The sequence below is a fragment of the Tachysurus vachellii genome, chromosome 11, assembly GCF_030014155.1.
Source record: "Tachysurus vachellii isolate PV-2020 chromosome 11, HZAU_Pvac_v1, whole genome shotgun sequence".
Classification (NCBI taxonomy): Eukaryota; Metazoa; Chordata; class Actinopteri; order Siluriformes; family Bagridae; genus Tachysurus; species Tachysurus vachellii.
The window spans coordinates 8,888,371-8,900,498 of record NC_083470.1 but is presented as its reverse complement, the minus strand read 5'-3'; the positions used below and the strand labels follow the sequence as shown (position 1 = coordinate 8,900,498).

General features: G+C 38.8%; 2 protein-coding genes across 2 annotated transcripts; both read right to left on the bottom strand.

The window, feature by feature from the left end:
- Window positions 1-248: 248 nt before the first annotated feature.
- LOC132854169 (G-protein coupled receptor 26-like) lies at window positions 249-3,201 on the bottom strand. The gene is made up of 2 exons (XM_060882404.1): window positions 2,191-3,201; window positions 249-392 (listed from the first exon to the last, which is right to left on the bottom strand). Exons 1-2 carry the CDS (start codon window positions 3,124-3,126, stop codon window positions 249-251), a joined length of 1,080 nt encoding a protein of 359 aa, XP_060738387.1. The 5' UTR covers window positions 3,127-3,201.
- A 1,147-nt stretch (window positions 3,202-4,348) lies between these two features.
- On the bottom strand, window positions 4,349-11,638 carry ddx20 (DEAD (Asp-Glu-Ala-Asp) box polypeptide 20). Its single transcript, XM_060881837.1, has 11 exons — window positions 11,398-11,638; window positions 10,737-10,831; window positions 10,203-10,371; window positions 9,813-9,927; window positions 9,526-9,668; window positions 9,289-9,427; window positions 7,070-7,128; window positions 6,877-6,959; window positions 6,694-6,799; window positions 6,002-6,103; window positions 4,349-5,650 (listed from the first exon to the last, which is right to left on the bottom strand). The coding sequence occupies exons 1-11, from the start codon at window positions 11,591-11,593 to the stop codon at window positions 4,470-4,472; spliced, it is 2,388 nt and encodes a 795-aa protein (XP_060737820.1). The 5' UTR covers window positions 11,594-11,638; the 3' UTR covers window positions 4,349-4,469.
- Window positions 11,639-12,128: the final 490 nt, after the last annotated feature.

Sequence of the window (12,128 nt, the reverse complement as noted above, 5' to 3'; positions counted from 1 at the left end):
CCTGGATGCTCTTTTAGAGAGAAACTATCATCTCTGATTTTTTTGTTTGCATCTGCCATTAATTAAAACATTAAAATTATAATTAAAAAATATTTTTTTAGTCTGCTCGATTTATTTAAAAAAAAAGCCTAACCATACATTTCTATTTGAAGACCAGACAGTTAAAACTCTCTTAGATGATATTAGATGCAGATCAAACAGGGAGCTATCTTCATCACAGAGCTGGCTCCTGATTGGTTAGTCAGCTATCAGCACCTCAGAATGGAGCAGAAGAGTCTGCGGAACTCTGTGTAGAAGTGGCGATGGAGCAACGTGTATATGAGCGGGTCTACAGCAGCAGGTACACACGTCAACACCGTCGCCGACGTCTCCAGCTCCCACATTAACCAGCTCTACAGAAACACATAATAAAACTTTTTAAATATTTGAAATTTATCAATGGTGTGTCTCATTTAATATATTTTTTTTTAATTCATTACATTCATTCAACAATCAGTTAAGTTTATACAGAATAAATAAATCTGTATAAAATTCTCATGATAGATAGACTGACCAAAATCTTTCATTTGTTTCATATTTCAAAACGTTTCATTTTTACACACCTTAATTACCAAGATATTATATGACTGCGTTTTACATGATATGTATGAATTACATTAATTCTGCTTTAGTGGTGGGGTTTTATTTTTTAACTGTTTACTTGTTTGAGGTTATGATTTTCTGTGTGAAAGGACCAAACCAATCTTCTGCCAGATTGCATGATAACATTAAAATCATTCTTGCTTTACGATGTTCTGTGCACAGTTGGTATTTACACTGAAGTAAATTTCAAAAATTAAATCTTGATGAGGTTGTCAAATACAGTAATGTGCAGCTGTGGCCTTTAATGAGTCGAGAGGTCCTGTGTAGCATATAAAATACGTTTTTATTCCATTGGGAAAGGGTAACATCACATTTGCAAGCAAGAGCAAACAAATATTTTTTGTTTCAAAATGATGCAAATTATTTCTCTATAGATGTAAATGACTTTCACTCACTCTCACTTACTCACTCATTTTCTACCGCTTATCCGAACTACCTCGGGTCAGCCTATGCGGGTCAGCCTGTACGGGAGCCTGTGCCTATCTCAGGCGTCATCGGGCATCAAGGCAGGATACATCCTGGACGGAGTGCCAACCCAGGGCACACACACACTCATTCACTCACGCAATCACACACTACGGACAATTTTCCAGAGATGCCAATCAACCTACCATGCATGTCTTTGGACCGGGGAGGAAACCGGAGTACCCGGAGGAAACCCCTGAGGCACGGGGAGAACATGCAAACTCCACACACACAAGGCGGAGGCGGGAATCGAACCCCCAACCCCAATGTGTGAGGCGAACGTGCTAACCACTAAGCCACCGTGCCCCCCCGTAAATGACTTTCAATTGACAATTTTTAAAATTATTATAATTATTATTATTATTGAGTTTTAACCAAAGGTCAAACTTTTTTTTTCATGTAAATAAATTATTTTTAGCTGAACAATTTACAGAAACTTTAGATGACACTGTTTAGTCCCTTTAAATTTTTGTCATTATTTTGTCATTTTTGTAACTAAATACATGAAAATTACAGTGCACACAATGCAGAATTTTTTTCACGTTTGTTTCACCTGAATCGCTTGACTGAAGTGGCCTATCAGAGCCAAACACATGTTTAATATTAATATGTTTAATAAAGGTTTCTTTTTAAACAGTATGGTGTCGTATCAGTGGTTATACAGCTGTGATTGTCTGCAGCACGAGATGCAAAGCAACACTGTGTTTATACAACATTTCTATACACAAGTATCGAAAATCGAATAAGAGACAATTCTATAATAATATTGCTGTATCGTTTGCCATGTCCGTGGTTATGTCGCTGTTTATACTGAAGTCACAGTTTCGAACATGGAAGGAAGATTTACCACTAAGACAGTTGCATGTATAATGCTTCACTAACACAGTTGCATGTATAATGCTTCACTAACACAGTTGCATGTATAATGCTTCACTAACACAGTTGCATGTATAATGCTTCCCTAAGACAGTTGCATGTTAATGCTATAATGATTTGGCTGTAGGTTCTGTTCATGGCTGTACTTAACAGTTTGCATTGCAGTTTTTTTTCATCAGAATGTATTTGAGTATTGAGTTTACTCACACAGCATTCGCTGCAATTCACCAGCAGTCTGAGTGCCAGCAGGAGAAGCAGCGGCATCCAGAACAGGACCACATTTGCGATGATGTAGCCGAGCCTCTTGGCCAACTTCCCCTCTACTCTGGCCTTGCCCAGCGCTTTGGCTTTAGGTGTGAGAACACAAACAGCGCCCACGATCTCAGAGGCCGGGCACGGATAAGTCCCATCAACTCTGACCGGCTCTAGTGCACTTGACTGGGGCAGCCGGCGGCTTGAGACCACACACAGACTTGGATGAACTCCCGAGTCAAAGATCTTATTAGAATGTTGTTTCACAACGATGAAAATGCGCAAGTAGTTAACGGCTATCAAAATGACACTTAAGGTCCAGATGGGAATCAAAACATAGGCGTCAAAAGAAGGCGCATGCAAAGGGCGCAATTTTGGTGAGTTTAATTGGCGGCATGATGGGAAGGACAAAAGCAGAGATGATACAGCGATTGTAACTGCAAAGATCCAAATAATCAGGATCCAGATCCGAATCCGTCCTTTCCTTTTCTCTGTGCTAAACGGAAAGGCTATGGTCTGGAATCTCTCCACGCTGATAGCTGCCAGAGTGAGTAACTGAGCGCAGCTGCACAGTAAATATGTGAGCTGCTGAACGCGGCACAGCACCGCGCCGCTCTGCACGCGCCTCTCTCTCAAAACTAATACGGTCAAAAACACCGGAGAGTCCACAAAACTTCTTATCAAGTCTCCAGCGGCCAGGTTCACTAGCAGCGCGTTACTGCCAGTGCGCAGACTTTTAGCTCGGAAAGCGACCCAACACACAAGCAGATTAGCAGAAGTCCCAATAATAAATGTAAAACAGAGAAGAAAGTAATTAAAAATCACAAATCGTGCACTAGACTGCTCAAGTCTACACGGAGAAGTTGTATTCAATGTCCACGGATCTCCCATTGCACAGTTATGTGACTGCTTTACAGCACATAATTCATCAGGAGACAGCTGTCTAATTGAACACAACTGAGTACTTCTCCAGAATTTACTCCATTAGCTAATTTGCTTGAGGAAAGACCAACCCACAGCCACCATCAGTGAGGTCAGATCAGTGTGGTCATCTCTGTTTAAACACAGGATTCTGAATTCAATATTTTATCTTTAGTAATCGCTGTATCCTGGTCAGGGACATGATGGATCCAGACCTTCAAGACAGGAATACACCTGGGGAAAGGGACACTAGTGGATCACACCAAGGTGCAATTCATCATACCAGACATGTTTTTGGGAGATTGTAGGAAAACCAGAGGAAATCAACTTGGTAATGCAATGTGCTTGTTAAAATGATAGACTTAATGATTGTAATTTAAAGTCAGTAATGGAAAAGATTCCAGAATATATACTTTTGTCTAGTGTATTGGGTAAATCTAAAATATGAAGAAAGTGAGGCACTGTAGAAGTTAATAACTATCTATCTATCCATCTATCTATCTATTTATCCATCTACAAGCAAACTGAATGAAAACGGCAGTTGTCAAATACGTAGATATCCGTCCTGGTGTTACACAGAAAGGTCAACATGGTCAGTATGTGGAGGTCTTGTGATTTGGAGTGTGTACTCTGAGTACAGGTCATCAACACAAGACCACTTCATCACTGATGCCGAAGGAAATCTGATTGCCATCTAGGACTTTTTCAGAGAATAATGAGAAATAAAAGAAATATCTATTAATATCTATAAAGGCATATTAATCTCTGTGGACAAAATGACTGTTTTGTATAGCCGATAAAGAACCGTGAATGATTATCAGTTGTCAAGATTGCCAGCTTGCTCATGAGAGTGAACTGCTGCCCATGCACACTCTTGCTTTGTGCCAATTTTATTTTTAGTCTAATAGGTTCCAGAGCCATGCAGAGACCCTTAGAATGTTAAGCGCTCAACATTAATAAATGCAAATCATATTTAACATCACTCTTCATCAGGTGGACAAGTATGTACTTGGAAAGTTTTCTGTTAAAAAAAAGCAATACTAAACTAAAAAGCTAATAATGTACAGTGCTATTCAGGTCCTGTACTTACAACAGACTTGAATATAGTTAATGTTAATGCAACTATTATTAACCATTTCTGTTATTTCATTTAGGAGACATTTAACAGCCATTGCAATAAATACAATGTAAATAGATCTGTCATTTTATTGACACTATTACATCACCTCAGAATCAAAACTAATGCAGGTGCTATACATCTGACAACAGGATTCTTGCATCTCTGTCAAAGCAAGACATCTACTGTTCTTAGATCAGTGTTTCATCATTTCCATCATGTATACAGCATTCATGCGATACGCTGCCAGCCAGTTATAATGCGCTTGGTAGAAATTGGCAGAACGCAAAGAGCTGTAATATTCCTCCCAGGCTTGGTGACATGCTCTCCAATAGTCATGTTCATGTCCATTCCCTTCTTCCTGAGAGGATTCATTGTCCTCTTCCTCTTCATACGCAGACCTTCTTGGTGTCCTCCAGCTCCCTTCTTTTACCTTGGCAGTCTTCCCAGACCTCTTTTCCTCAGACACTGCCCTTGACTTACAGGGCTGATGAGCCAGGGTGTGATTATTAGGATGAGGAGGCTTGATTTGAGATTTGGAAGGACTCTGTTTGAGCTTGATGGGCTGCTTTGCCTTACTGGCCGTGTGTGTTGATTTTGCAATGTGTTGCTGTGCAGAGTTCAGGTGTGTGGTACTGGACACAGAGCTGGATGCTGATGCATCTGTTTTTTGTTCTGTCTCCATCTCAGACTCACTGTCTAAAGAAGAAGAGCAGCTGCCAGACATGCTCCTAGAGGTCACTGGATAAGAGACTGGCCTCAATGGCTGCTGAGATTGAGCAATTCCACCCATTAAGACTTGCTCTTTACCTTTACTATAAGATTTATTAAAAGCATCATCTGTCCCAGCACTACTGTCAGCAGTGATTTTATGCTGCTCATCATCCAAAATGTCCATTTCATCATGTGTTCCATACTGTCTTATGATCTCGACTGATCGTCCCAGGCCAGCGGTCATAAAGTTCTCAAAGTCAGCCATGGCATCAGTGAAGGACACGGGCCTCACTGCTTTGGGTTTAAAAGAGGGCAAGGGAGGGATTTTGGGAAGGGCCTCCTGCATTTCCTTCCTTGTAAGAGTTGGACGAGGCTCTAAAGTTTCAGCACTGGGTAAATGGTCAGGGGCAGTAACGGGATTTTTACCCTTGTTCCTTTCACTACTCGATTTTTGTAATCTAGCTGGACTGCGACATTCAGGCTGCTGTTTAGTGAGAGGTGTGTGCAGAGGCTCTTTGGGGGATTTGGGAACTCTATGCTCCGATTTGGGCTGCTTCTTTTCTACACTGGATCCAAGGGAAAGGGCAAGGTCATTTTTTGAAGGAGGCTGAACAATCACATTCCAATCACAGGGCTCTTCCATGAGCCCGGCTGGGATGGGATCTGAGGAACACCACAAAAAACACATTGAGCAGAGACAACTCTGAAACAGACTCAAATAAAATACATTCAAAACAATAAAAGGCGCATTAGACAGAAGTTTGTATGCGATTTAAAACATACTTAAAACAACTTTCCTCGGAATCGGGAATTCAAACTACTGAATCATGCTAACAACAGCAAAAAGTAGCTGTTATACTGGATCAGAAACAGAAATACCTGAAATTATCTCCTAAAAGAAAAAAATCCTGCATCTGAAATCCATTTAGTAGTGAAAGTGTCTCTAAAAAGGGTTAAAGCAATTGTGTAACGTGACAGCAAAGGCTAACATCTGAGCACCTTTTCTGCATTTACCTGGTAATGGGCTAAGAACCAGACTGCACTTCTGAGCAATGGCCATCATTTTGTTCTCTTCTTCTCCATGACAACAGTATGTAACTGCGATCCCAAGAGTTCCTGAGACAAGAATCAAATAATGTTGTAGTTGTGCTTTAAATTAAACAGAGAACTTTGGGCAGTAAACCCTGTAGAAAAAAAAAGTCCTAGAAACTTGATTTACCCTTCAATCTTTGTAAATTCACACAAATCTTTACCAGACATGATGCTGAGTGTTATATATTATTTACATTATGTATGTGAAAAGGCTTTACAGCAGATTATTTCAATACATGACAAAAGAATTTACACAAAGTTATGCATTATAGTACAGGTGACTTCAGTCCAAAACACCCTGTTTCTCTAGAACATTTGTGTAGTTCACATAAGCTATTACAGTTTTACTAGTTATTACTATTTTTACATCTCCAGTAAGTGCAGTGCAGTTTCACCTTTAATGCGCCTTCAAATATAAACGTTATATGTACTATTTCTTTAAAAAGAACCGTCAGATCTTTATTCTTATAACTCCAAGAAAGCTCATTAATGCAAATTTACTACAGTGTACCTGTGATGCATTTGAGTGAAAGATTAAGGAAGCAGTCTAACGTCTAACACTAAAATAGATGTAAATTGCATAAACAGAGCACAGTTCAGCAGCAGAAACTAACCAAATCGTCCAGCACGACCAATCCTGTGCATGTACGTCTCCCAGTCCTGAGGCACATCCAGATTAATCACCAAATTCACTTTTTCTGCATCTATACCACGTGAAGTCTACAAAAGAAAGAAAGAGGTTCACTTGGTGGCAGACTTACAGGTATGTTTGTATGCACACAGTGATCTGATCTTACCAAATCGGTGGAGATAAGAACTCGACATTGGTACTGTTTAAGCTTAGACATTGCCTCCAGCCTCTGTTCCTGAGTCAAACTGCCTGCGCACACACAAACACACATACATTTAAATCTGCTATTTGCATATAAACAAAATGTTTGAGAACAAACTGAAGTAAACAGTTGAGTGCTGTTTAATTGAAAGCCTCACCTGAGATGCAGACTGCAGGCAGGCCTTTAGAGGACAGCACATCAGCCAAGTGTTGCGCCCTACAGAACAGAGCCACCTCAAATCAGTAGAGTTTAAACACTATTACTGTCCAATTTATTTATATAATCTCAACATTGTTAGATCTTTTTATTGTTAGATGCACATTAATGAATATTTGCATTAAATGAAGCATTAATAAATATTTTTCCCCTCAAAGTTTCACATAAGACCTTCACTAAGGTCCAGTTGCAGAAGGACAAATCTAAAAATGACAAGCGATAACTGTTTTCAGCGTGTACCTCAGCTGGTCACTAGGCTGCTACAGTGCTCAGCATAAATAAGTACACCCTGACGGATTTCTCAGTAAAATCGCCATCTAGCTTTCAAATTAATACAATAGTGCTATGGGACTCAATACAATAACATATTTGTGCAAATCTGGTTCATTTGTTTTAAATTAGATTAGTCAGAACCAAAAGCAATATTGGAGCTGTTCTAACAAAATAAAATAAGATCACTATGAAAAAATGAGTACACCCCAAAGAATGCGCTAGGAGAAAGTTTAAAATACATTTATAATTAACAGGAAATCACCAGAAGATGAGTAATCCATCAACACACAGGCGGCCACAGAATAATTGACAATTAAAAGTTGTATTAAAGAGAGTAAATCCACTCCCATATTGGCAGCACATGAAAATGTCACAACACCTGAGAAAAAAAATTGTCTTTGCACAAAAACGGTCAAGATTATAAGAAAATTAGTAAAGTATTACTAAAAAGCTTGAATAGTGACATGAAACTAATCCAAACATTTAAAAGGAATGGACTTCTGGGAAGCTCCCTGAGACGTCCAGGCCGTCCCTGCAAGTTAACGACTCATCAAGAGTGTTTCGTGATGAGAAAAGCTGAAGAAAATCGGTGTTCAGGTTCTGCACAGGTGTCTAAATCATTAGAAAGTCAAACTGGAGTGAGTGTTTCCCGTGATACCATACGACGTACGCTGGAGAGGAGTGGCATGCATGGCTGCCGTTCATGAAGGAAACCACTGCTGAAGCCCATGCACAAAAAAGGCCGTCTAGAATTTGCCAGATCTCATGTGGACAAAGGCGAAGACTATTGAGACTCTTTACTTTGGAGTGATGAGAAAGATTAATGTTTTTGGCTCTGATGGGCCCCAAACTGTTTAGTGTCGCAAGGATAAGAAGCACAATGAAAATTGCTTGGTATTAAACAGTGAAGCATGAGGTTGGCAGTGTTCTTGTGTGGGGTTGCATAAGTGCTGCAGGTGGCGGGGCATTGCATTTCATAGATGGCATCATGAATTCACAGACATACTGCGAAATACTGCAAGAGAAGATGCTCACATCACTCCATGCTCTTGGTCAGTGTGCACTTTCAACATGATAATGACCCAAAGCATGCATCTAAGATCACTGGTTTATTTCTGAGGAGGAAGAGGGTAAAAGTGATTCAGTGGACAAGCATGTCACCACACCTCAACACAGTAGAACATTTGTGGGGCATTCTGACACGTTGAACGCAATTCTCCATCCAGCATCCAGGATCTGAAAGAGTCCATACTTCAAGAATGGAAAAGGTAGATGTAGCTGTATATCGTCAAATTGTTCATTCAATGTCTAGAAGAATTGGTGCTGTTCTTAAAAATCAAGGAGCCCATACAAAATATTAGATTTAGTTAAATTTGTGGTAGCGTGTAATCATTTTTGCAACAATTCATTTAAATTAAATGTATTATTTTTCTTATTATTCTAAAGATGTTGAATAAGAAGGTGACCACACATGTTAATATTAATATTTTTAAAATATTAAAAAGATTTAATAAAACAGTTTTTGTAAAAATGCAGAAAATTGCTGAGACTTTTTTATAAAAATCTTACTTATCTAAGGGGGTATACATATTTATGCTGAGCACTGTATGTCAATCTCACTAGCAAGTTGCATACACAGCATATACCAGTACACACAATTCAGCTCATCTTGGTTAATCAGGGAAATACAACCAGGCTTTAAAAATCAGACTTATCTTCAGGATCAGCAGGCATGTTATTTTCATATGAAACATTTAAAAACTGTGGCATATTATTATTAACAACAACATTATAATAATAAAGTTATCCCTTATTATAATACCTGAGTTAATTTATTTAATCTGCTAAAGACCATCTTGTGACATGAATAAAACAAACAGCACAAACCTTGTATGCAGATTGGAGAAGACCAGAGCCTGATTAAAGGGAACTTTACTGAACAGCTCTAGCAGATTCTGCACTTTTTCCTCAAAAATCTTATGAGGAAGGGCATGAGAGTGCACCAGCTTATAGAACTGCTTCAGACCTGCATGAGAAGGGATGAGTGAGAAACACACCCAAGAGTTTGCTTGAAGTCATTAAAAAAAACAAACAAAAAAGAAAGGAATGGAGTTACAGCCTCACCCAGGAGTCCAGGATCAGTGGCGTTCAGTCGCACAAATGTCGGCTCTCTCATGTACCTGCACAGATGCTGCGCTAAGGATTCTGGGTAAGTTGCTGAGAGTGCCAGCATCTGCTTATTCGCCGGCAGAGAGGAGAAGATCCAGCTGAAACAGTGAGGTATTGATATTGAGCTGAAAACTCATCTAATTTGCCCAGTTCTCAGTTTGATGTAAAAACAACATTAAACAAGACAAACACACAAAGTAAATGCAGCAGAAATAAGTTGGGATGAGTCTTTTTTCTCTCACTTGATCTGTTCCTGGAAGCTGCCCTCCTCCAGCAGTTTATCCGCTTCATCCAGAACAAACAGACGGATACTCGCAGTCATCAGAGCTCCTAGCTCAATCAGCTGCTTTATACGACCTGAAAAGTACATCAGCTCCAGACTCAAACACCACTCTACACACACACACAAATCTACAGTGCAGACTACAGCCCCCAGTAATGTAAATTACTACAAGGTCTATACAGTTCTATGTTCACAGTCATCATTTAATAAACTTCAACGCTCGAGGCTCATGTTCTGCAAACGTTTCAAGAAGGTTCCCATTTCATATCTAAAGATTTAGATATGATTGACAGTGAGGACAGAACTCTCATTGACAGTTTTTAGCAACTTTATCCACACACACACAAACCTGGTGATCCAATAGCAATATGACATTTCTTTAGATGGAGTTTGTCCTGACTCACTGGTCGTCCACCAATAAACACGTGGCACTCCAGCCTCTCCATGGCACTGCCTATGGCCATCACCACTGAGTGAATCTGCACAGCAATCTCTCTGGTTGGAGCCAAAACAAGAACCTGGGGGTGTTTTAAAAATAAATAAATAAATAAATAAATAATTTATAAATAGGGTAAATTCACCTCAAATCCCCAAATAAAAAAAGAAATCCTGTCTGACCATACCAGATTAATATAAAAATATACTTATATTCTTTATAACATCTAGGTATATGTCGCAAAGTTCTGACTTATGAGGCTTTGAACAGAATTTGTGGCTAAATTTCAAATGCATTTTGCTCAAATGTGACATGATCGACCATAACAGGAACTGTGCCACTTGAAAGAGAACATTCAATTGGCATATATACACAAATTACAAAGTATTTAGAATGAATGCTTAAATTAGATCAATAATTGGAAAAACAAAATTATAATTACATCACCTGAGTGGCAGCATTTTCTAGTACCAGGGAGTCCAGGGCAATGGTGGAAAAAACACAGGTCTTTCCTGTGCCAGATTTAGCCTGAATTATAAGATCTAGAAAGAAAGAAAGAAAGAAAGAAAGAAAGAAGATGGGTTAAAGATTATGTAATAATGCTGAATTATGTACAATTATGTGGAAAACAAGTAGGAGTCAGAAAAAAAGACTATTGTAAATAACCTATAAAAATATAGATGTTCATCATTATTTAAATGTGGTTATTCACCTAAGAAGCCAGTAGCTGAAAACTAAAACCACTAGTCAAACATTACACATTATATCAAGTTTTTTGTGGAGGCCGTTTGTTTTAATCAAGGAAATTGTATTTAATGGTTTTTACAGTTCACATCCTACTTGTGATTAAACTTAATTTAAATCTATTCAAAACAGGTAGGTGTTTAAATAGTGCGTAGTTAAATAAAACAATTCTATAACAAAAAGGCTACCTATAAGGCGGTAATAAATAAACAGTAATTATATTTATCATGCACATTTGAATATTACATGTTATTTTAACAGTTCACAAAAGAAATAAATCTGAGGCTGAATGTCTATTTATTTAGAAAAGTTATAGATGTGTTTGTATTTGTAGAGTAACTGATGCTGATAGTTCCCCACAAACCCAGTCCACAGCGCCCCAGTGGAATCGCCTTCAGCTGGATTGGGGAAGGTCTCTGAAAGCCGGAGGCTGCTAAACCCTCCAGAACCGCTTTAGAAAGCAGTAAGGAGCTGAACTCCACTCCACCGGACGAAAGGACATCATCTGTTCTTGTTCTGACATCAATCTCATGAGCAGATTTCCTCACACACACCGCCATACTTCACACTGCCTGGGCCTTGCAGTGCGCCTTATTCGTGGGTGAATATATTGTTACTATTACAAATCATAGTGCCGTCTAGTGGACAAAATAGGAAGCTCACCTGCAATATATATTTATGTCCAGAAGATGGAGCCAAACTCAAGCATTTCTTATGCAGGTGTATGTAGTGAAAGGCTTTGTATTGGTCCAGGAGACATGGTATCAGCTATGACAGGTTGTGTTGCCTTTAATGTTTTTGACAATATGAGCAGATTCCCAATTAACAATATTCAGTTCCCAGAAAGGCTTTGAAATGTTTGTATTTTATTCCTGAAATTGTTTTTTCTTTCTTGTCTGCTTTACTAGGACATATTTCTTTGAGCCCTACATATTCATACTTACTTTACTGACACAACAATGGTTGGTTTTGCTTGTGGAAAAAATGTTTGTGTCTAATAAACAAGACAGTTTCTAAAACTTCCCAAAATAAAAAACTAGTTCTAAAAACATTTTTTTCGACACATGATACCTATTTGGTTATAATGTACCTGCT

Coding starts and splice junctions, on each gene's coding strand:
- LOC132854169 (XM_060882404.1), bottom strand. CDS start 3,126: ATGGGAGATCCGTGGACATTGAATACAACTTCTCCGTGTAGACTTGAG. Junction 393..2,190: donor TGAATTGCAGCGAATGCTGT/GTGAGTAAACTC, acceptor GTGTTTCTGTAG/AGCTGGTTAATGTGGGAGCT.
- ddx20 (XM_060881837.1), bottom strand. CDS start 11,593: ATGGCGGTGTGTGTGAGGAAATCTGCTCATGAGATTGATGTCAGAACA. Junction 7,129..9,288: donor TTCTCCAATCTGCATACAAG/GTTTGTGCTGTT, acceptor TCTGTTCTGTAG/GGCGCAACACTTGGCTGATG. Junction 6,960..7,069: donor GCCTGCAGTCTGCATCTCAG/GTGAGGCTTTCA, acceptor GTGTGTGCGCAG/GCAGTTTGACTCAGGAACAG.